At 44.8% G+C, this 24,998-nt stretch overlaps 1 protein-coding gene across 4 annotated transcripts in view; it reads right to left on the bottom strand.

Moving 5' to 3' along the window:
- The window catches only part of UBL7 (ubiquitin like 7), a 24,683-nt gene extending 5,367 nt beyond the window's left edge, over positions 1-19,316 (bottom strand). Inside the window, exons 1-10 of one of the 4 annotated variants that reach the window (XM_027858266.1) lie at positions 19,285-19,316; positions 18,000-18,212; positions 16,731-16,850; positions 13,905-13,987; positions 12,996-13,080; positions 10,027-10,084; positions 4,386-4,519; positions 4,068-4,117; positions 3,599-3,766; positions 2,757-2,879 (exon numbers count right to left, since the gene is read on the bottom strand). In XM_027858266.1, coding sequence (XP_027714067.1) covers positions 2,757-2,879; positions 3,599-3,766; positions 4,068-4,117; positions 4,386-4,519; positions 10,027-10,084; positions 12,996-13,080; positions 13,905-13,987; positions 16,731-16,850; positions 18,000-18,183 — 1,005 coding nt within the window. In that variant the 5' untranslated portion in view covers positions 18,184-18,212; positions 19,285-19,316. Of the gene's footprint in view, positions 1-2,756; positions 2,880-3,598; positions 3,767-4,067; positions 4,118-4,385; positions 4,520-10,026; positions 10,085-12,995; positions 13,081-13,904; positions 13,988-16,730; positions 16,851-17,999; positions 18,213-18,836; positions 18,927-19,058; positions 19,188-19,284 lie in introns of those variants that run through there. The other 3 variants (XM_027858263.1, XM_027858264.1, XM_027858265.1) reach the window with 3 other exon arrangements.
- Positions 19,317-24,998: the final 5,682 nt, after the last annotated feature.

Below are 24,998 nucleotides of genomic sequence, written 5' to 3'. Positions count from 1 at the left end.
GGATAAACACCCTACAACATCCATCTGAAAGGAGCTGAAGAAAGCAAAAGAAGTAAAGGCCCAGGTGAGCAGGCAACCTTCAGGGGCCAGATCACCCAATCCTAACCCTAGAGTTCCAGTGTTATTCCAGCCCTACATCAAGTAAGCTGCCAGAACCCTAGAGCCTCCAACTGCCAGCATTGGAGACACCAGCACACAAAGCCAGTGACCAGGCTCTAGGCTCTCAACACAAGAAGCTTGGGTCAGTGCCCTCTGCTCCCCAGCAGGAGAGCTCAATCTCTTTAAAGGCCAGGAAATAAGCAAACACCATGAGCAAAAATAAATGTAAGATAGATTCTTATTATGGGAACAGTGAAGATCAAGGCAGAAATTCTGAAGAGGACAACAATGTCAACAGACCCACTTCTGGAACCTCAACAGGGAATATGAACTGGTCTGAAGCCCAAAAAGCCATTTTAGAAGAGCTCAAGAAGGATTTTAAAAGTCAAATGAGAGAAATAGAAGAAAAAATGGGAAAAAGAAATGAGAGGTATGCAAGAGAGAGTCAATAGCTTGGAAAAGGAAGGACAAAAATTAACTGTAGAAAACAAGTCCTTAAAAAATACAATTGGCCAACTGGAAAAAAGTACACTGAAGAAAACAAGTCCCTAAAAAATACAATTGGTCAACTGGAAAAAAAATACACTGAAGAAAACAAGTCCCTAAAAAATACAATTGGCCAAATGGGGAAGGAGGTACAAAATCTAATAGAAGAAAACAATTTGTTAAAAATTAGAATTGGGCAAATGGAAGCTAATGACTCTATGAGAGAGCAAGAATCAGTCAAACAAAAACAAAGGAATGAAAAAATAGATGAAAATGTAAAATATCTCACTGGTAAAACAACTGACCTGGAAAATCAGTCCAGGAGACAATTTAAAAATTATTGGTCTACCTGAAGATCACGATGAAAAAAAGAGCCTGGACAGTATCTTTCAGGAAATCATAAAGGAAAACGCCCTGAGGTCCTAGAACCAGAGGGTAAAATAAGCATAGAAAGAATCCACTCATCACCTCCTGAAAGAGATCCCAAAATGAAAACACCAAGGAATATTACTATATTCCCAATTCCAAAATTACCAGGTCAAAGAGAAAATACCGCAAGTTGCCAGAGAGAAACAATTTACATATCATGGAACCACAGTCAGGATTACACAAGACCTTATAGTTTCTACATTAAAAAAACCACAGGGCGTGGAATATGATAATTCCATAAGGCAAAGGAGCTTGGATTACAACCAAGGTTCAACTACCCAGCAAAAATGAGCATGATCTTTCAGGGGAGGAGATGGATATTCAACAAAATAGGGGACTTCCAAACCTTCCTGATAAAAAGACCAGAGCTCAACAGAAAATTTGATCTTCAAATACAAGACTCAAGAGAGACATAAAAAGGTAAACAGGACAGAAAGAAACATGTTATTAATAAGAGCAAACGGTTTACAACCCTACAAGGGAAAATGACACTTGTAACCCTTGAGAACTGTACTGTTATTACACCGTATTAAAGGAGTATACATAAAAGGGCTGGGTATAAGTTGACTTTGATGTAATGATAAAAAAAAATCTAATCAAGTGGGTTAAATGGATCCCAGTAAGTGGATTAATCTGATCTAAGAAAATGTACTGAGAGAAAAGGAAAGGAGGAGGCAGACAAAGGTAAATTACATTACAGGAAAAGGCACAAAAACCTATTATAGCAGAGAGAAAGAATGGAGGGAGATGAGCACTGTTTAAACCTTACTCTCATTAGATTTGGCTCAAGAAGGGAATAACATAATCAGTTAGGTACTAATATTTAGATTTAACCCTTCTCAGCAGTACAAAGATCTAAGACATCTCCAAAGGCCTCATGATGCTAAATGCTATCCACATCCAAAGAAAGAACCATGGAGTTTGAATGCAGATCGAAGTATACTATTTGCTATTCTTTTTTCTTCTGTTGTGTTTTGTTTCCTCTTTCTGGTGGTTCCTCCCATTGGTTCTAATTCTTCCTTACAACATCACTAATGTGAAAATATGTTTAACAGGAATGTATATGTATAGCCTATATCTGATTGCAGGCTGTCTTGGAAAGGGAGGGGGAGAAAAATTTAAAACTCAAAACTTATGGAAGTGATTGTTGATAAATCAAAATAAATTAATTTAAAATAAAATAAAATAAAATGTAGTGCTATGAAAGAGTGTATTTTGACTGGCAAAAAAGCCAAAATGATCTTGAGCTGCACAGTGTCAAGGATACTATGGTATCCTGAACAAGAAAGACAATAGCACCCGAGGGATGTATCCACCAGTCAGGGTACAGCAACCGATTATGTCTCCCATTTGGATGAGCACATCAGGGGGAGGATGACCCAGATGATAAAGGGACTAAAAACATGACATATCAGGAACAGCTAAAAGAATTAGGGATATTTATCCCAAAGAAGAAAAGACTTAGAGGCAACAAATACATGAAAGACTCTTAGGTGAAAAGAGATCAGATTAATGATGTGTGATCCCAGAGGGCAAAACCAGGACCAGGACACAGAAGGTCACATTCTGGGATGCTCTGAAAGAGAGCAGTTGTCTGCCCCCAGAGGCTGGAGACATTGCAGAGGGAATCTGTGCAGCAGCTAAGGCTCTGCCTCCATCATTCCTAAACTCCTTTCCTACTCTGAGGTTCCATGAGAGGTGCACCCACTGAAAGCTCACCCACTGAGAGCTGAGGGACTCACCTGGAGGTTTGGCTGACCCGAGGCCTGCAGGGCATGCTGGAGGGCCTGGCTGAAGAGATCATTAGTAATAGGGGTACCTGACTGGACACTGGTGGACATTGGTGAAGTGCCTGAGGAGTGGCCCTGGAAGCAAATCAGTTGTCAATGGCCCCCTTGCAGAATCTCAAAGTTCATCTGCTTCCCTCATAAACCTTCTTCCCCAACCCCCAAATCACCTAACAGGACTGTTATCTGCTCCGTTCTCCTCCTGCTGCCCAACAGGGTCGGCATGTATCTTTGCTCAACAGCAAGTAGGCCAGAGAGCTCTCCACCTGGGTGAGAAAGCTTCTCCCAATCCCTCTGCCTGAGCAGCCCGCCCCACGCCTGGGTGTCCTCTTGGGTGCAGACTCCCACCTGGAGTTAATCACCTCCCTTCTCAGTGAGGAGAAAGCAACTGAGAAGAGGCTCCCTGCTAAGCAGCCCTAGGCACACAAGCTTTAGGAGCTGACCAACAATGCAACAGGCTGCATGAGCAGTAAGGAGCTGTCACTAGCAATATCCAAGCAAAGGCTGCATGGCCATCTATCAAAGATGGCGCAGAAGGGATCCCAAGAGCAGAGGTTCCTTCCAACTCCATTTTAAAAAGCTGGAGAAAGCACAAGAGCATCCTGGGAGTGTGATTTTCTTAGATTCTCAGGCACTAAAGCAGGGTGAGCTGCTCACATGTAAGCAGCATGTGCCACAGTCATGAAACCGTGCTGGAGAGCCTGGCATCTCCATCAAGCCACGGTTACTGGCATCAGCAAAGGGACACACAGTAGGCCTGGGCTCTACTTTCCTTGGGCCTGCCCTCCTGCCCTTACCTGGGTGCCAGGGGTAGGGGTGTGAGAGCTGCTCTCCGGGGTGCTGGCCAGGGCCAGGGCTGTGGCCAGCTCGCTCTGCGTGATCGGCCGAGGGCCAGCTGCTCCACTGTACCCCAGAGATGCTGGGCGTGAGCTAGACGTGCTGCTGGAGGGCGTGGACCTTGTGCTCTGGCAGAAAAAAGAAGGGCCTGTGGGTGAGCTGGGCAAACTTTTGGGGGGAGATCCCCATGGTGGCAAAAGCCACAGGAGATAGCCCCTAACTCAAAAGCAGCTCCAAAGGTCTCCCTAGGCACAAAGGTAACAACTCAATCTAATGAAGCCAGGAAAAGGACCAGATGAGCCATAGAGCAGTGACAATAAAAGAGGCCACACTCATCTAGGGGGCTCAAAGGGAACCCCACCCCTCTGTGAAGGGCTTTCTCCCAGAATGAGCTACTGTACCTAACAGCAGGTAGTCAAGATAACTTACTGGATGAAAGTCGTCTTCATCATCAGAAAGTCCTTCAAACAAGAAGCCACCTGGTCCAGGTGAGAACAGATTTCAGCAAGAACAGCAGAGAGCCACAGACTCAGGTCCAAAATTAATTTTAAGTTACTCTCTAACAAATTTATACTTCATTCTCTGTCTCTGGAAAATTACAGGACAGATGCATTTCACTGACTCAAGCTGAGTGTTCCCAATAACCACTCCCCCAGTCCCCAGCAATATCAGAACCCCTGAGGGATGTCAGTCCCTGCACCATTAACTGTGTAAGGCTTCTGATTTCCCAAAAGGCAGCTTGCTCACCTGGCATGTCCCTGTAGGAACTAGACGGCAGGCTTCGAGAGGAGGCCTCTGCCACTGGGAGTGGAGTGCTGCCCGCCACTGAGTGCAGAACCAGGATGATGGCATTGACTAGAGCAGGGTGAGCCGGCACCAGCCTGGGGGTAAGGACACCAAGAGACACTCAGGTGACCTAGAGGCAGAAAGCTGGGGGGGAGGCACCGAGGCAGCAAAGTTCCAGCAGATAAGTGACTCGAGTCCTTGGCCAAAGATAAGTCCAAGAGAGGCAGTGCCTGTGCCTAATCCAGGCAGGAACCCCTTAAACTACTTGTCACCCTGGAGTTTTAGGCATGTTTGTCCTGCTCATCATCCTCCCTCTCCCTCTACTACAATGGAAGAGTTTTCTATTAATACAAAACATAGTGTGAAACTTCCTTGAACCACACCTCAGCACAAAAGAGGCCAATACTGAAAGAGACTTTGGTCAGTCAGCCACACCTACTATGTGCCAGGCACTGTGCTAGGTATTATGGATACAAAGAAAGGCAAAGGATAGTCCCTATTCTCAAAGATCTCTGTCCTATGGGAAAGACAACGTGCAAACAACAGCTAGGCACAAACAAGCTTTTATAGGATAAATTGGAAAGAGTCAATAGAGGGAAGGCATTAGCATTAAGGACAATCAGGAAGCCATCACCTTCTTGCATACAGAGAAATTTTGGTTGAGACTTGAAAGCCTGGAGGCAGCCATGTGGAGGGAGAGCATTCCAGGCCTGGGGGACAGTTAAAGGAAATATCTAGAATATGGAAATGAGGCATCTTGTGCAAGAAACAGCAAGGAGGCTTGGTGTCCCTGGATCCCAGAGTCCAGCATGAGGTGTAAGAAGACTGGAAAGGTTGGGGAGATAGAGTATAAAGAGCTCTGAATGCCAAAGAGAGGATTTTATATCTGATCCTATGAGGAGTCAATGGTGTTTACTGAAAGGGGTGGGGGGGGACAACATGGTCAGACCTGCTCTTTAGGAAGATCAATTTGACAGGTGAGTGAAGGTTGGACTGGAGTAGGCAAACACCTACAGCAGGAAGACCAACCATCAGGCTGTTACCACAATCCAGGTGGGAGGAGGTGGGGGTCTGCACCAAGGGGGTGGCAGTGTCAAAGGAGAGAAGGGGGCACATGCAAAAGATGCCATGAAGAAAAATATCAATAGGACTTGGCAACAGAGTAGATGTAGGAGGTAAGAGAAAATGAGGAGTTGAGGAAGACACCTACGTTGTGAGTCTGGGTGACAGCGAGGACAGTATGGGGAAGTTAAGGAGGGGGAAGGATTCGGGGCAAAAGATCATTCCTTCAGTTCTGGACGTGTTGAGTTTGAGATGTCTAATAGGGCGTTGGAGACGTGAGACTGAACATTAAAAGAGAGGTTAGGGCTGGATAAACAGATTTCAGAATCATCACTACAGAGATAACTGATGGGAGCTGGTTAAGATCAACAAGTGAAACAGTACATAGAGAAGACAGGAGGACCCAGAACAGAATCCTGTGGGGCCCCCACATTAGTGGCTGTCAGACAGAAAGGAGGAGAACCCAGATAAAGTAGTGTCACGGAAACCCCGAAAGAAGCCAGTGTCGAGAAGAAGCAGCTGACTGACAGTGTCAAAGACTGCACAGAGGTCAAGGATGAGGCTTGAGAAAAGGCCAGGAGATCTGGAAAGTTTTAAAGAGATCATTAGTAACAGAAGCCAGACTGTATAGAGTTAAAAAGAGCAAGAAGAAAGGAAGTGTAGATACCCAGTACAGTCAGTCCTCTCAAGTAGTCTAGCCACAAAAGGGAGAAGAGATGCAGGACAACAGCCAGAGGGGATAGAGGGATCAGGTGATGGTTTTTTGAGGCTGCGGGAGACAGGACCAACCAGCAGACAAGAAGATACTGAAGATAAGTGAAAGGGTGGGGATGAAGGAGGGAAATCCGCTGGAGAAGATGGGAAGCAGCAGAATCATTTATGCAGCAGAGGAGTTCTCCTTGATAGAGAGAAAGGCTACCTCTTCATGTGAGACAGGAGGGAAGAAAGAGATAAAGGCAGAAGACATGAGTGACACGAGATGAGGAAGGGAAACCACAGGAGGCTTAAGGGAAAGAAAAGGTTTGGAAGAGTCGATGTTATGAAACCAATCTGTAGTAGATCCAGTCAGTACATTTTCACGTTTTCTCCAAATTCATTCAGCAGCACGCATGTAGAAGCAAAGGCAGCGGATGGCACAAGTGCTCCAAGACTGAGGCTTGGAAAGGTGAGATGGGTGATATAAGGGAGCCGGTGAACTGGTTTACCAAATGGTCTCTATGGAGAAGCAAGGAGAGTGTAGCTAGTATGGGGTGATGGCCTGGAAAAGACATGAGGTTTTAAGAGATGGGAGGGCACAGTGAGGATGAAGAACAGGGTTTGGGGTTGGGAGGGAGAGGTGGAATCACAATAGACTGTGATCAAATAAGGGAATTTCAAGGTTCACAAAGCGGTGCATTTGTGGGTGATGGCAACATCAAGGTCATGACCATCTCTGGTGTCACTGTGCTAAAGAAGAATAGGTCATGGGAAACGAGTAAAGTGAGTGACTGTGAGGACAGGGTGTCTGAGGGATATCAATATGTACGTCCAAGTGCCTGAGTATGAGGGCAAGAGCTGAAGAAGGGAGACATATCACAGGCCAGGCACTGCACTCACTAGGAAATAGCCTGGAGGTCTGGTAGAGAACAGTTACTAGAAACTGACTGGGTGGCAGATATGAATTCAGTGAATCTGATGGCCATAGAGAGAAAACCTGCAAGTGTCACTGGGGAGCAAAGAACAGTCAAACTCCCCAATCTCAACCAATGTGTCAGGGGGAAAGGAGTGAAAATGCAGCCAGCGCAGAAAAAGGATGGCCAGGAGGCAACAAGATGTCAGTAAGAACCAGAAGATGGAAAGAGTGGGAAAGGAGATTTTAGATGAAAGCAAGTCTCCTGCCTATGAAGCAGGCATTGCAGAGAGCTCAGCAGAAGGGATGGGCAGCTTTAGAGTGTGACTATAGGGTGGAAGAGAGAAATGGGAATAATAGACGGACAGCGGAGGACAGAGAATAGGGTTTGAATGGTGACAGTCGGAGACTCAAATTCACTGGGATGGAGGTTTTCATTGTCTCCAGGGGTCCAGGCTGGAGAGCTGGTGGAAAGGCCTTCCCTTTTCTCCCCAGAAAGGAGGAGTCTCAAGCTCCATGGGATGCTGTTTCTCCTTTTCCAGGGGGAGGGAGAAGGTCTGACAGGATGCAATGGCATTTTCTTCCCTTTTTTTTTTTTTTTTTGGGCTCCAAAGGCAGAAGAGGAGGGCACCTGCCTGGTGCTTTTCTCCTTTTCCTAAGGGAAGAACTCCTCCCTCTCACAGATGCCTAGACAGGGTGCCTTCCGCACTATTTCATGAACACACTAGAGACCAGAGACAGCTTTTGTTCATTCGGTGCCCCATACCTGCAACAGTCTACCCTCTCTGCTCCTCTGAACTCTATTCATCCTTGAGGCTCCAGCTCAAGACGCCCTTTCTTCTCCCTCCTCAGCTCTCTCCCAGCATTTCCTGGTGTCACGTGACACGCACCTGCTGCCTCTTGGTCCAAACAGGAGCTGCCCTCGCCAAGTGAAGCATCTGCTCTCAAATACTGAGGGCAGGGGCTGTCTTGTACTTCTCTGTATCTCCCCCACAGTGCCTGGCACAGAACTGGATTAATGGGCATACGTTACGTGTGCTGATTAATTAAGCCTCTGCTAAGAGATCTGCCTAACAAGAGGATAAGGACATGCATGGTCTACCTTGCTTCAAGCATTTGCTGCCTGCTGAGCTGACACCCAGCCCTGGCCCATCACTCACACTCACACTCACACACACACACACACTCACACACACACACACACACACACACACACACACACACACACACACACACACACACACACCCACCGGAGGAACTTTTGGCAGTCACATACCACCCTCAATCCCCTCATCACAGACAACGCCAAACCAGAGTGACCCATTCAACCTCTGGTGGTTATGGGTGGTCTTGGTTCTACCACAAACCCCTGGCTTTAGAAGCTTTTAACTGCTTGGTCACCACAAGCCAGTATATACGATGCTAGCTTGGGCAGGAAGAGTCGACTAGCACTTGGAAAAGACAAGAGTTTGTGTGGCCTTGGGTGAGTCATTAATTTGACCTAGACCTCAGTATCCTCATCTATAAAGTGGGAAAGAAAAAGAATTAGCATTTATATAGTGCTTACCATGTGCCAGGCATTGTACTAAGCACTTTACAAATACCGTCACGTTTAAACCTCATAATCACTCTGAGAGAAAGGTGCCATTATTGTCTCCATTTTACAGCTAAGTAAACTAAGGCAAACAGAGATTTAAATGACCTGCTCAGAGTCACAAAGCTAAAGTGTCTGAGGCTAGATCAGTCTTTCCGACTGTAGGCCCAGCATTCTATCAACTGTACCACCAGCTAAAAGAGGCATTTCATGTAGCTTGGCGGAAAAAAAACAACTCTTTTTCTGACATCCTTTTTTTATCAACTAGTCAACAACTAGCATTTATTAAATACCTGCTGTGTGCCAAGCACTGTGCAACAAGCTGCCTACTCCTTAGCCTTGTCCTGTGCTATCTGCCTCCATCACCAATTTTTGGAAACTTCTTTTCAGCACGCGCTGGGCTACAAACTCCCAGGTTACTGGCTGGCTGGTGTCTCCCTGCCTGGGATCTCCACAAGCAAAGTAATAAGCACCTCTAAGCAGAACTCCTGCCCACCCTTTAACATCTTGGTAGCAAGGACCCCAAACCTGTGACCTGAAACATGGACCAAGGAATCCTAAATTGTTCTGGTCTGCCTCCTTTTCCTGCGATGGCCCAAATATCATTGTGCCCAAGGATGCCCAAAGACATCCGTAGCCATACGCATCCTTTCTCTTCCCCTCCACCCTCCTGCTGGGGAGGGGTCAGTCCCAGCTTCATTTGGAGGGGACTCAGGACTTAGCCTCGTTTGAAGGTGTCAGTCCTACAGGTGGTAATAATGATAACAACAGCTAGCATTTATATAGGGCCAACAATGTGCTAAGCACGTTACAAATGGTATCTCATTTGACCCTCACATCAACTCTAGGAGGCAGACGCTATTATCTACCTCACAGGTGAGGAAACTGATGCAGACCAAAGTTGTCAAAGTGACTTGCCCAGGATCACACAGCTAGTGTCTCAGAAGGGATTTTAATTCAGGTCTTCCTGACTCCAAGCCCAGGACCCTATTCCCTCTGCCACCTCACTGCCATGGAGGATTCAGAAAGGATCATTAGGCTATCCTTGCTGTCCCTGACTTCTACCTCCTTGAGAGTATTTCCAATGAACCTATATGGCCTTCCCAGAAATAAGCTTTCAGCATCAACTAGCTTTTATAATTCTTCTGAAGATCCTGTTTAGTCACAACAAAAGGACTTTGATATTCTTTAGGCCCCTTCCAACTCTAAATCTTGTGCTCTTCTCATCCACCTGACCTAGAAGTTCAATGGTGTTTTCAGCCCTTTCTGTACTTGGCTCTATGGGAGAGAATGGACTTGTGGCAACTGCCTGGCTGGATGCACCCCACCATACTTACGTATCCAGCATGCTGGGATCAGCAAAGACCGAGAAGAGGTCCTTATCCTGAAGCACCCCTGGAAGAGACCCAGAAAATACATCAGAGAGTAAGGGTCTAATCAAGACCATGAGGAGGAAGAGGCTGGAGGGCTCCAGTGGGCTCTGTTCCTCAGAGGGTTCTAAGGGTAAAGGGCCCCCAAACATCCTAGAGAGACAACTTAGAGGCATGCAGTCCTACTCAATTAAACAGGCAGTCCTTAAGCACTTATTAGACATAAGAAACTGCCCAGCAGAGAAGCCACCATCGTCAGTTTGTCCTTCATTTTCAAAGAGAACCAATGACATCATCAAAGTCCAGTGGCAAGGACAAATTCAGAACTAGTGATGGCCCAGGATGCAGTGACACTGAGGGGAAGCCCACAAGAAGGCCAGCCTCTGTCCATGAGGCCTTGACATACCAGGGCTCCTCTGCACAGGACATCCTTCCTCTAGTACACACCTACTACGAGACAGACACTATGCTAGGCACTGGGTCATAAATACAACAATGAGACAGTCCTGCCTTCAAGAAGACATCATTCTACTGTGAGACACAACACGCTCACAGATAAGTAAATAGAGGATCTAACAAAATAAATTGGCCAGTGATTGGGGGAAGGAGAGGAGGGCACCACTAAACTGGGAGATTCAAGAAACTCCTCTTACAGGAGATGGCCTATAAACCTTAAAGGAAGTGACGGGTTCCAAGAAGAGAGGGGAGGAGAGCATTGCCATCACATGGGGGCCACTTTACGTAAAGGCATGTGAGCTGGAAATGGGCAGCCGCGAACAGGAACAGCCAAGAACAAATCTAACCTGGACTTCAAGAAATGGCTCCAGAAGGGATCTGTAACTCCATTTCCCCCTGACCCAGGTCAGGAGGCTGCTTTCAAGCTGACTGAATTACTATGGACAACCTCTATCAAATTGCTTATTGTCTTGGGGGTGGTGGGGTGGTGGGGTGGTGGAGAGAGGTGGAAGTTGGAGGGAAAGAATTTGGAACTGAACATTTTAAAAAACAAATGTTAAAAATTGTTTTTATTTGTTATTGGGGGGGAAAATAAAATATACATTAAAAAAAAAAAACAAGAAACAAACATTGGGCACTGACTCTGTGCAAGGCCTCGTGCTGAGTGCTGCCAAGATCACGACATAATCAAGCCAAGTCACGTCCCTATGGTGTCCTGGTCTGATTCTGGGCTGCCACCTCCTCGGGGAAGCCTTCTCCAATAACCGGAGCCCCCAGTAAGCTCCAGAGAATCAGAGAACTTCACCATGGAAAACAGTCCGACCCAGGCCCCAAAAAGAATCACCTCTACAAGAATGTGTTCTTGGAGCAGCTAGGTGGTGCAACGGATAGAGCACCCACCCTGGAGTCAGGAGGACCTGAGTTCAAATCCGGTTTCAGACACTTGACATTTACTAGTTGTGTGAACCTGGGCAAGTCACTTAACCCCACTGCCTAGCAAAAAAAAAAAGTGTTCTTCCCACTGCCCCATCAATACCGATCACTCCCATCTTGTGTCATCTTTACTAGTTTGCTGGGTACAACTTCTATGCTGTTTTCATTTGCATTTCACTTATTATTTAGTGATTTGGAATATTCTTTCATATAGGTGTTAATAGGTTGGAATTTATCTTTTGAGAAACTATCTGCTCACATCCTTTGATTACCTGTCCAATGGTGAATGGTTTCTTGGTCTTATATATTTGTGTTATTTCCCTATGTATCTTGGATATCAGACCTTGATCAGAGATATTGATAAGAGATACTTAGATATTTTCTTCCAATAAACAGCTTTTCTTCTTATCCTCATTGCATTGATTTTGATAGTTTCAAAGCTTTTCAATTTTTTTTTCTGTTACAAGGGGAAGCTCTCTGGACAGGGATATGGGGAGGGATATATTTGGAAATGAGGGTTTGGGGGGAAAAAAATCAATAAAAATTAAAGATAGCATACTTAAAAAATGAGAGGTGAGAAGAAAAGAATACCAGAAGAGAACAATGTCATAGAAGACAAAGAAGAGACAATACCAAGAAGGAAAGGGTTGTTGAGTGTCAAATGTGACAGGAAGATAAAGGAGGATAAGGACTGCAAAAAGCTCCCTGGATTTAGCAAATGAAGTGGTCACTGGCGACTGTGCAGAGAGCAGTTTTAGGAAAGTAACTGGAACCAACTAAAGCCAAATTGCAGGGGGTGGAGAGTAAGTAGTGAGGAATAAGGGGCAGGAAGTGCCTGCTACTCTTCACATAAATGCTTGTTAACTGACTGAAGTGAAAGGGGAAACAGAAGACAAGAGCTCCACGGGACAAAGAGTTCAAGGGAAAGCAACCTTGCTCTCTTTTGTGCAGGAGAGACCCTGGTGGGTTTTGAAGCAGAGAAGACATCAATAGCAAGGAAAATACGAAAGTTGATATAAACAGTGGGGACCGTCAATGAAACAAGGCAAAGAAGGAGCCTGAAGAGGGTGGAATGGAGAGCACAAGGCAGGGAAGAGGGTGGCTAGCCTTGGCAGGTAGGAATGTTACCTGATCCTCTGGACACGTGGACAGCAGAGGACAAAAGACAGAGTAGTTTTGAGACATGGTCAGGGGAAGACAGTAAGATCACTGAAGTCAGACAGATTCTATCTACTCAATAAAGGAAGATGTGAGGTCACCTGCTGGAGAGAGGCTGAAGATGAGAGAAAGTTTTCAACCACTACTGTGGTCATAATGACAATGCTGATGATACACCAAGGGAGAAATGAGGACACTGAGGCTCAGAAAGTCCCAGTGATTTGTGCTTGGGATCACTCAGTATGTGTCTAATGTAGCACATGAACCCAGGTCTTCCCATCTCCAAGTTCCATTCTACCCACACGCTGGTTCCATGATAAAGAGCCAATAGAGATTTAAAAAACCTCTAACAATCCTCCTCACCATCTCAGGTTCTTTACAGCACTTACCCAGTGCAATGGGATCATTGTTCAGGCCTGGGGTGGCTACAATGATCTGATCCAGGGATTCTTTATTCCCTAGCATCTTAAAGACCTGTCAAAGAGAAGAAGACAGCTCGGTGTTACTGACATCCAAAAACAATTGGCGAACACCACCACCTCACATGAGAACAGCCTTTTAACAATCTGGCTTTTTAAAAGTGGTTATTACAATAAAGTACCTACATTATCTCATCTGAACAAGAGCCCTGGTAATTGGTCAGGTTATACCAGGAGCTTTCCCTTTTTCCCTAAGAGAAGTGAAAGGTGAAGGGAGGAGAAAGAAACAATAAGGGCAGTCTGACCACAGTGGATCCCTCTGGCCCTGCCCCCAAATCGATACCTCTCTAGTGATAATGATGTCTGAGAACACCGATTCAAGGACAAAAGCCTTATGTACAGTAGAACTCCTTTTCAACCCACAGCCAGCTATAACTGTCCATTTGTATAACCCCTTACATATGGGGAGGCCTTCAGCTTTAGATTTAATTCTACTAAATCTACCTGGCAGGCAGGATTAGTGCCATTATACAGATCAAAAAATGGCTCCAGAGAGCTGAGGCAATTTATTCAGTCAAAATAATAAAGCAAAGCAAAAAATGAAGACATGGGTTTTTGCCTTGGAGATGCAGTCATTTCCAACAGACCAAGACTGGCACTATGTCATTAATACTGACTCTATCTAACTGGACCTAGACCTCTCATGGGAACACAAAGAATCCCCTAATGCTCACAGACATGCCAAGAACACCCCACGGACATCTTGGTTGTTTTTTGGATTCCACAGATCCCACAATCCCCTTCACACCCTGTCCTGTATTCCTGGTAACCAAACAGGTGATAAGAAGTGCTGGATTTGGGCCTCCGCCTCCTACTCACTGCATCTCGGTAGGCAGGACTGCTATGCAAGGCAGTGTGCAAGACACGGAACTCCCTTTGGGCAGCCACTTTGTCCACAGGCTCTAGGAGTGAGAAGTTCCAACAGAGAGATTAGAGCCAGGCAGAAGCACTGTCACACAAGTTTAGAGCAGGGCCTCAAAGAACATCCAGTCCAGCCCCTCACTTGAGAGGAAGGCCAGAGAAGGGTAGGGCCTGGTTGAGATGACAGAGCAGTATGCTGGGCTCCCTCCCTCCCCAGGGCTGCTTTCTCCCAGGCTGGGCTGGGGTTCCAACAGTCATACCTCAAGGTCTCAGTTACATTCCTGCCCACTTACATACAACCCCACATGGTCCTAGTCATGCTCATCATGATTCTTGGCCCTTCTTGACCTCTGTACAGATGGTCTGGTTCCAGAAAGTGGGAGGAGGTGTGGAACTCGGGGTTATTTCCCCATCACCCGCCAACAAAGCAGATGCCTCTTTTAAAGAATAAATTAGGAAAACAGTCATCTACTAGCAGTTTATAAGAAACACTAGTGGCAAACACCTGTAAGATTTGGTAGATGGGGGTGTTATGACAAGAAATCGGACACTGATATCAGATAACACTCTCAACTGCTGATGCTTCGCCTCCTCTGCGATAGGCATAGGAACAATTCCCAAATATGGGCATTTCTAAGCTCTAAGTGATATAACAAAAGATTTAAAAACAACACTGGCTCTACTTTTTCAATGTTTCTAATTTAGAGGGTGGGAAATTTTCTACCCTCCAGACTTAATATTGGTAAATTCATTATTAGACTTTTGGCTCTTGAGGACTTGACAAAAAAAGATAACATTTTTGCACCTAAGTGCACAAGGGGATTGTTTCCCCTCCTAAATGAGAAGCTCCATTTGCATTAAAAAAAAGATTTTTTTTTTAAGGTATGGAAGTCTAGAATCCAGAAAGGATGGGGGTCATATTTTATTATGGTCTCTTGAAAGGACATATGACAAGGATTATAGGTTCAAAAATGTTTTCACAGCTTACTCAATTTGGTTTCATACATGTCTTTGTGAAAAGGGGATTCTCATATCCCGACAGAATGTCAGCTCTCTTGGAATAGAGATTGTTTCATTTCTTGTTTTTATATCTTCATCATCCAGCAAAGTGCCTAGCATATGGTATATGTATCTTACATGCATGTTGAATGTTGGAGGAAATTCAAGAAAAACAGGCCCATTAGGGAATGTGCTGCTGGTGGACATTTGAAGCAACCCAGCCATCCTAGAGAACAAACTGGATCTATGCCCCTAATGTTACTAAACTGTGTGTACCCTTTGACACAATTATACCATTATTCAGCCCATACCCCAAAGAGATAAAAAAAAAAAAAAAAAGAGGAAAAGGTCCATATGTACCAAAAATATGTATAGCCAATCTTGGCCTCATGATCAAAAACTGGAAACTACATATTGGAAAATGGCTAAACAAACTATGGTATATGGATGTAATGGAATATTATTGTACCCTAAGAAATGACAAAATGGATGGTTTTCTGAGGAAACTGGGAAAACCTCCACGATCTGATACAAAGTTAAATGAGACAAACTAGGAGACAATTTATACCACAGCAACATTACAGAGAAAAACAACTTTTAAAGACTTTGGAATTCTGATTAATGCAATCTTTAACCGGTCCAGAGGACTGACGATGAATTATACCACCCACTTTCTGCCAGAGATGTGATGGACTTAAAATCCAAAATGAGACACACATTTTTGAACGTGGCCAATGTAGGAATCTGTTCTGCTAGACCAGTGTGTTTATTGTGAGGGTTTTGTTTTTTATTTTACTGCTCAACTGAAAGTTGAGGGTATTGGGTCTGAGAGACAATGTTTGTAAAAATAAACAAGTTTACAAAAACACTGAATGTGTGTTCATTAATTGTCTGTGAGAGGAATGAATAGACATAAATTTCAAGCTAATGACCATGCACCGTCGTTAGCATTGCAAAAAGGTCTCAAAAGTACCTGTAAAATGTGTTGGTTTTTACACAAAAATATCTTGAGGCCCAGGATTTTCTAATCTTTAGGTAAATAAATTCTCAATATATCCTAGTTCTATGGTACCTAAAAGTCAAATCATCACCTGATGGATGTAGTTTGCAAACAGATTATGCTTATCAATGCTTAAAAAAAAAAAAGCATAGCTGTTAGAAAGTTCAAAAATGTGTTCCATATTTTTTTTTTTTAGCGATGGTAAAATACAAAGACACTGAATCAGAAGTAAGTTCCACTTGCTATTCCCCATCCATGACATCCCATAACCAGTATGTCACTGCATAGGCTGCTCCACGTACCGAGAACGCCCTCCCTCCTCCCTGTCACCTCCTCAAGTCCCTAAGTCCATTCAAGCTCAGCACAAGTACCAGCTCCTCCAGAAGACCTGTCCTGACCCCCTCCAGATGCTGGTAATTCTCCGCTAGTCCCCACCCCCATCATTACTGTGAACGTTTTGTTTTTCCTTATAATTTCTTTGTATCCCCAGCACTTATCACATGGCAGGCACTTAAAAACTTGTAAACTGATTTGAAATGTCAAGTACATACTTGCCCGAGAGGCCAGAAACATAGAAATGCAGAAAGGGACTGACATTACAGAAAGAGACAAAGTCAATACCGTCTTACTCAGTGATGGGAAATTCAGAAGTGAATAAGAGATAATTCTTCTAACAGTCTCGTTAAGTGACATCTCTAGGCCCAACCCCATCAACTCACAGCATGTTCCTTCCCTTGCAAGATAAAATTTCTGAAAGTGCATCTGGCCATCTGTGAACAAACTACCTGCTTTCTGATCTGGTTCGGGCCATGACTTTCGAAGAACATGGACTGTGGACCCAGGCTGAATGCCATAGAAATCAAGGGTCTGGTCATCCTTTAACTTTCGACCACAGTAGATCAGATCTGAAAAAGAAGGATCAGCTGTTATCACTTAGAAGGACTGGAATTTAAGAACGCTTCCAAACAAGCTGCATCAGTTGACAAAGCAAAGGAAAAGAGAAAAAGGATGAAAATTTCTATTTCAAAGTGAAATGTTAATAAAATGTTCATGTCCTTCAAGTGTTATGCTTGTCAACTATTCTATTTTTCTGACTACAAATTCTTTCACCAATTTATAACTAAGATATCAGAAGGAATAATATGCTGTCATGAAAAGGGCACTGGATTTGGATTTGAAGTTGGAATTATCAGAAGAGTTTGGTTTAAATTCTGGCTCTGCTGCTTTCTACCTGTGTGATGTTGGACAAGTCACTGCCCCTGTCTGAGTTTCACTTTCCTCATCTATAAAATGAAGCCATTGGAATAATCTCAGCTCTAACTCCTATGATCATAGCAGCAGCATCTGTGTGTCAAGGTTTGTAAAGTGACACACATGTGTAGATCTCATTGTTGATGAATATATTTTGATTATGAATGGCAGTATTCTAAGAGGAGTCCCTCGTGGACCCTTGGCTCTTTAAGAGAGCACAAACCCAGTTAGATGATGTCACAAACACTGGGCACACAGTGGAATCACAGAATCACAGAGCTAAGGCTGGAAGGGATATCAGGTTATCTGGCCCAACGTATTATTTTTTTTTTTTGCCTTTTTGGTGAGGCAATCAGGGTTTAAGTGACTTGCCCAGGGTCACACAGCTAGTAAGTGTCATGTATCTGAGGCCACATTTGAACTCAGGTCCTCCTGAGTCCAGGGCCGGTGCTCTATTCACTGCTCCACCTAGCTGCCCCTTGGCCCAAGGTATTCTTAACATAACCACGGGAGATGGGAAGATATTTTCTCACTGACTTTCACTTTAAAAACTCTTCTGAGAGGGACAGCAATGTGAGAGCTCAATATAACTTTGTGATTCATTTACCAGACTTAAATATTCTGGAGAGTCTTAAAAGTCCTACATGATCCCTAATTCTATTTCCTAACTATTCAGTTTACCCAAAGTAGCAGCACCTCATTTCTGACATAAGAAACAACAAATAGAACGACCAGTCCACCTTGACATATCTGAAATGTTCAGAATTCTGGAATAGGACCAGATGGTTTAAATTGAGACTCACCAATCAGCTCTGGATCTGGGACTGACTCCTGCAGTTTGCCAGCAATGAGCTGCTTCAAAAATGATATACTATAGGCACCCAAGGAATATTCGCCTAGTTCTGTCTCTGGCAACCGGAGAATGGATTTTGGGGCCAATGGCTGGTCAGCCAGTTTCACTGCAAGGTGCCAGTCTGAGAGAGACATCCTCTCTCTTTCTCGCTCTCTCTTCCTCCCTGGAAGAAAACAAACTCTCAAACAACCAATCCTTAGAGGCTGAAACAATAAATACTTCTTTCTCTGCCTGCCTCTAACCTGAACAGGAGGCTAACGCTGAGACCAGGACAGTAAATCAAGATGATTACTATTCCTTGTGGCCAAACTATTTTCCTACCTAATCTGATCATTATTATGACATCATTTCCATGACCTATCACCTTTTTTTTGCCAAGGAGTCAGGACAGAACCAATAAGATCTGAGCTTAAAATCGGGACACCTGGCACTAATTTGCTGTGACTTTGGGAAAGTCATTTCAGAGCCTCAATTTTCTACCTATAACTGGGGCAATCCTTGTACTCTCCACCTGTACCATGTGCCTGGCATACAGTAGGCGCTTACTAAGTGTTTACTGGATTGAATTTAACGGAAGTTTACGGAAAGGCCGGGAATGCTTTAGGTAAAGCGCCTAGTTCACCAAGTTCTTTGCTCTTATCATTACGATGACTCAGGAGGATAAGGCTGCAGGCTGGAGCATCCCCTAGGTGGATGGGCCTCGGAGCTGGGCTGGGCGGGGATCGGAGGACGCGCCCAGGACCCCTTGCTCTCGGACCCCTCTCCGGGCCGGGTTCCTCCGGCGTACCGAGGGCTTGGGGTCAGCCGATGACCTCCACGGCCCAACTCCATCATCTGTTCTGCGGCTCGAGGTCAAAGCCTTCCCCAAGGGGTAGGCCCAGCCCAGGCCCGCGCCCCAGGAGGCCGAGTGGGGTGGGAGGGGAGGAGTGTGGGGACTGTCGTCGGTGTCACTGCGGAGGATGGATCCCAAAGCGCAGGACCCGAGCCCACCCGGGGCCCGTCCCCTCACCCGTCCCGCGGAAGGAGCCCGGCCGCAGAGCCGCCGGGGTAGACACTCACTCTGTCCCTCACGCCGGAAGTCGGAAGCTCCGCGTTGCATGCTGGGAATTGCGGCTTTCTACGTCCCCGTCCCTTCCCCCCATTCCCCCACCCTTCCCAGTTATCCAAGCATCCATCCACCCACCCCTCCGCTCCCCCAGCCCTCCCCTTAAGGAACACGTTGTACGCATGCTCACTCGGGCTCGAGGCTCCTCCTTCTCTTCTGGGTCACCCGGGCGCAGGCTCGAGCACGAGCACGGCCGCGAGCGCGAGCACGTGCGCCCCGGGAGGGCGAGGCCGAGACGGCCCCAGCGCGGGTCCTTTTGAAGTCGGCCGGCTGGAGGGCCTGGAGAAAGGCCGAGGGGGAGGGAAGGGAAGGGAAGGGAAAAGAAGGAAAGGAAAGGAAGGAGCGAGGAGAGGGGCCCGGGCTGGGCCGCGCTGAGCCGAGCCGAGGATCGAGGCGCCGTCCGCGGGTTCTCGCGTAGCTCGAAGGCCCAGAGCGGGGGAGAGGAGGGAATGGGAGAGAGGAGTGGGAGCGGGAGAGGGAGCGAGGAGAGAAAGGAGGGTCTCGCGTTGGTCTCGCCGGGGATCTAACGAGATCAGCTCTGGGACGCTGGCTTCCAGGTGGGCCTCGCTGTAGGCCGGATTGGGCGAGGCGTCGTCCCTCGTGGAGGTTGGGGCTGCTGGAGGTCCTCGTGGCCTCGAGCCCATGTTCATGGTCCCCCCTGCCACTTTCTCACTATCCTAGGCTTTTGTTAGGGGTGTGTGGGGTGTTCAGGAGGACTCGCGCTTCTGAGGGGGTGGGGGGTGTAGAGGCCAGTGTCCTACCCCGAGTGTGTGAAGACTTCCCCTGGCAGGAGGGGCAGGTGAGGACAGTTTGTTCCAGTGGCAGTGAAGGGAGCTGAAGCAGGTGCGACAGAGTACTTAGAGCTTGCTCGGACATTGTAGAAGCCAAGGTCGGTCCGTTGAATCCCAGCCCGATGCAAGTCATCCTGACTTTTGTCTGGGCACCGGACTTCAATGACTATGGAAGAGAGGGTAAGAGTGATGGCTGTGCAACTCAGTGTCATTTAAATCCAATTCACACACAAGTCAAGACATTATCCCGTGATGTCGTTGGTCCTCTTCAAAAATGAGTGACAAACAACAATCACTACTGTAGCTGCTCGGTTAGCAAGTTTCTTATATGTAGGTGCTTTAAGGATTCTGTTGAATTGGACTGCTTGCCTCCAGGTTCTCTCTAGGATGTTTGTTTGGGAGCCTTTTACCTTTAGAACAGAACAGAGCCCACTGGAGACCTGCAGCCTCTTCCTCCTCATGGCCTATTGGTGATGCCATCAGTCCTCTTTGAAAATGAAAGACAACAGGGTGGCTAGGAGTCGAAGTGGTTAGAGCACCAGCCCTGGAGTCAGGAGGACCTGAGTTCAAATTTCACCTCAAACATATGATACTCACTAGATATGTGACCCTGGGCGAGTCACTTAACCCTGATTGTCTTGGGGCTGGGAAGGGGCGGTGAGACGAAAGACAAAGGAGAAGGCTTTTGTCAATAGCCTGAAACAAATTGGGTAATGACTCCCCCCCACACCCAAATACATTCTTTAGTCATGAAAATGTAATAGAGGAAAATCTGGACATAGCAGAGCTCCATTGGTTGGAGAAAGAATGAGTGAATTGTGACATACTAACATAATAAAATAGCATTGCCCTGTAAGGAAAGAATACCAAGGAATTCAGAGAAACAGGGGAAGACTTGTATGAGGTGATACAGAGTGAAGAAAGACCCGGAACAACCTACAGAATTGATCAGGATGATGTAAATGACAGCGGCACAAGGTTCATTTTAAATGCCATGACCATTCTTGGTTCCAGGGGATGGTTGAAACAGGCAGGTGACAGACAGTGGGTGAAGAATGTAGTGTGCACCTGAGTTGTGGTCATTATAATATTAAGTTTGTTTTGCTTAATAATTTTTCTGTGTCACAAAGAATTATAATTGTAGGAGATGGAACTGGAGCTAAACCTTGAAGGAAAGTAACTCATTCTAAACTTGTGGGGACAACCTGTGTCATAGAATAGAGGCAAAAACTGAGTAACAAGCTATGAGAACAGGAAGTAGGTCAATTTTAACTGGGATAAGAAATACATGAAGGGGAGTAATGTGAAATTTGTCTTGAAAGGTAGATGGGATCCAAACTGTGAAGGTCTTTAAATACCAACCTGAGGAAGGAGTTTATATTTTGTCCTGAAGGCAACAGGCCAACCCTTAAGATTCTTGAGTAGGGGAGTGATGACATGCCTGTGCTTTAGGAATGTTATGTTGGCAGCTATGTGGAAGACAGATTGGGAAGTAGTTTGGAAGTATGTCAATTAAAAGGCTATTTAAATTTTCCAGGCAAAAGGTGTTGAAAGCGTGAACCAAGGGTGGTAGCTCTGTAAGCGGAGAGAAGGGGGCAGATGTAAGATGTGTTAACTGAGGAAATGAGGAAATAATGTATTCAAGGTCGCAACCAGGTCTTCTACCTCTAAATCCAAGCTCTTTGCACCACATGGTACAGCATCAGTAAAAGGAACCACCAGGCATTTTCCTTCCTCTGTTTCCACTACTGTCATCACTTCAGTCCCAACTCAGGTCCTCAGATTGGGGTGATGCCTCTTAACTGGCTGTCTTGCGTCCAGACTCACCTTTTCTGATCCATCCTGCAAAGTCATCTTCCTAAAACACCATTTTTATGAAGTCACTCCCCCTTCTCACTGATGTTCAGTTCCTCAATTACTACAGAATATCAAATCCTCCTCCCCAGTACGGTCTGTTCCCAACCTAGATCTCCAATCTTACCTCCCAATACTCAGAAAAGGTGTACCCCGTAACAGCCCAGTTGGTCTTCTCAATATCCTCCAAACCTACAATACTTATTCCTTTCTTAGTAATCTTTTTCCTTTACTTCATGCGTTCTTTCACTTTTGTCTGTCCCAGCAGCAGCCTTTTAAGGGAGAAATGTCATTTTAACCAATACAGGCACTTAAAGTGCTACATTGTATTACATATATGCATATTTTTAATACTGAAACAAATTTTCAACTAACCTCCTGTTTGATATCTATGTATTCTTATTTTTTTTTTCACAGAAGGTATTGTTATTGTTCTCAAAAAGGACCATGACATCAGGAAGGTGATACCATGACTTGCAAGTGAATTGGATTTAAGTGAGGGAGAGCTATGCAAAGTCACCAGCCTTACACTCTCCTCTAGAGCTATCTGGGTCCAGTGGCAAAATAGAGATCAGAATGACTGGAAATGGCCCTGGATGCAGTGGGAAATCTTGACCTTTTTAATCCAGGGTCTTTCCCAAGTCTCAGTTTGACTGAGGCAATGCCCATTGAGTGATTAAGGCTAGGTAAGAAATGAGGCAAAGAATGACCTTTAACCTAGCTTAAAAAAAAAAATCAACCTAGAAGACCCTCAGGGTTTCTGGGCAAAACAGAAACAATTGCTATTTACATACAAGTTATTACAATTTAATCTCCAGGACAAAGTTTTTTTTCCCCAGGCCTTTCTGTAACCTAAGAGTTAGTGGAGGGTTTGAAGATTTCCTGTTGCCTTCTTGCAGAGCACATTCTTGAAATAATCACAAAATCTCAGCAGAGGTCATCTAGTCCAATTCTTATTTCAACAGGAATGAACAAGAGGATGTCTAGTCTCCACCTGAAAACATCCAATGATAGACAACTCACTATGATGGAATCTCATTTTAACTTTTGAAATGCTCTGTTAGGAAGCTTTTCTTTATATCCGTTTGGATATACAAACTTCCTGCAACTTCCACCCAGGGTCCCTGGTTCTGCCCTCTGTGGCTAAGAAAAACAAATCCAATTTCTTTGACAAGACTTTCCTTCAAATATCAGAATATTGTAATCATGTTATTCCTAAGCCCTCTCCAGGTTGAATACCTCCAATTTCTTCAACTTTTTTTGTGAGGTAATTTTGAACAACTCTACTATACATGTTCCAACTTGTCAAAAAACCCTCCCACACAGAACTAAACATAATACTCCAGATAAGTTCTGGCAGGGGCAGAGTACTGTGAGAACATCAGAGGATCATAGGTTTCTTTAGATCTGGAAGATTTTCTAGACTAGTGATGTTCAACTCAGATGGAAATGTGGCCACTAACCTATACATAAGCATCCCTGCCAGCTGCATATTGACTTAGAAAACCAATATTAGCCATAAGAAATGACAAGCAGAATGATTTCAGAAAAACCTAGAAAGCCTTACATGAACTAATGCTAAGTGAAGTGAGCAGAAACAGGAGAACATCATACTCAGTAACAGCAATATTTTACAATGAAGAACTGTGAATGACTTCGTTATTCTCAGCAATACAATTGTCCAAGACATTTCCAAAGGACTGGTGATGAAAAATTCACTCCACCTCCTGAGAAAGAACTGATGGAGTCTGAATGCCGATTGAAGAATACCATTTTTTATTTTATTTTTCTCATGGTGCTTTTTTTTTTTGGTCAGTGTTTTCCTTCACAACATGAGTAATATGGAAATATGTTTTGCATGATTGCACATGTATAACCAATTTTAAATTGCTTACCCTCTCAGGTATGGGGAGGAGAGGGTGGGATAGAGAGAATTTGAAACTCAAAAAAAATTTTACACGAATGTTAAAAATTGTTTTTTCATGTAATTGGGGGAAAATAAATTCAAAAAGAAAAAAGAAGAAAACCATATATAGCCTTATCTATGTTCTATCGACACCTGTGATCTAGACCAGGCTCCTCATCTTAGAAAGTCAGAGTTAGGTCAGAGAGTTAAGTTAATTACACCCTCAGTCATGTAGGTAATAGTAAGTGATAAAGACTAGCTAAGTCAGGAAGACCTGAGTTTAAATCTGGCCTCAAACACTAGCTGTGTGATCCTAGCCTAGTGGCTTAACCTCCACCTCAGCTTTCTCAAATGTTGAATGGGGATAACAGTGCCTACCTTACAGGGTTGTTGTGAGAATCAATGAGATAACTTTTAAAGTGCTTAGCACACTTCCTGGCATTTAGTAGGCATTTAAAAAGTGCTTGTTTCCTGCCTTCCTTTGAATGCAGGTCTTCAGCCTCCAAATTCATCACCCTTTCCACTATACCATATTACCTCTGAATATTATGCTTCTCTTAATGCAGCCTAAAATCATATTAGCATTTTTGGCTGCCATGTTACATTCTTGACTCATTTAACTTGTCTTCCAGGCCTTACATATGGACTGTTGTTTAGCCATGACTCCCCCATCTTGTTCTTGTGCAATTGAATTTCTGAACCTAAAAATGGATGTTGAATTTATCCCTAAGCTCTGAGGATACAAAGAATGGCAAAAGATTCTCTACTATCAAGGAGTTGACAATCTAATGAGGAAAACAACATGCAAACAACTATGTGCAAACAAGATATATACAGGATAAGCTAGAGACAATCTCAGAAGGAAAGCACTGCAATTAAGACAAGGAAAGACTTCCTATAAAATGTAGGACTTCAGCAGAGACTCTAAAGAAGTCAGAGAACCTAGGAGGTGGAGATGAGGAGAGAGAGAGTTCTGGGATTAGGGGATAGTCAATGAAAATGTTCAAGGTAGATGGAGTATCTTGTGCAAAGAATAGCAGGATGGCCAGTGTCACTGGACTGCAGAGTACATGAAGGTGAATAAGGTGTAAGAAGACTGGAGGGCAGATTTGCATTTGATCTTGGAGGTAATAAATTTATTAAAGGGGTGATGGGAGGTTAGACTTGTTCTCTAGGAAAATCAGTTTGACAGACTGAAGTGAGAAAAGACTTGAAACAGAGACCAACCAGCAGTCTATTGCAGTAGTCTACGTATGGGGTAATACCAGGGTGGTAGCAGTGAAAGAGGAAGGA

Source organism: Vombatus ursinus, unplaced genomic scaffold (genome assembly GCF_900497805.2).
Source record: "Vombatus ursinus unplaced genomic scaffold, bare-nosed wombat genome assembly UNPS02012811.1, whole genome shotgun sequence".
Lineage (NCBI taxonomy): Eukaryota > Metazoa > Chordata > Mammalia > Diprotodontia > Vombatidae > Vombatus > Vombatus ursinus.
The sequence above is the reverse complement of the archived record's forward strand: the minus strand, read 5'-3'. Positions and strand labels throughout refer to the sequence as shown.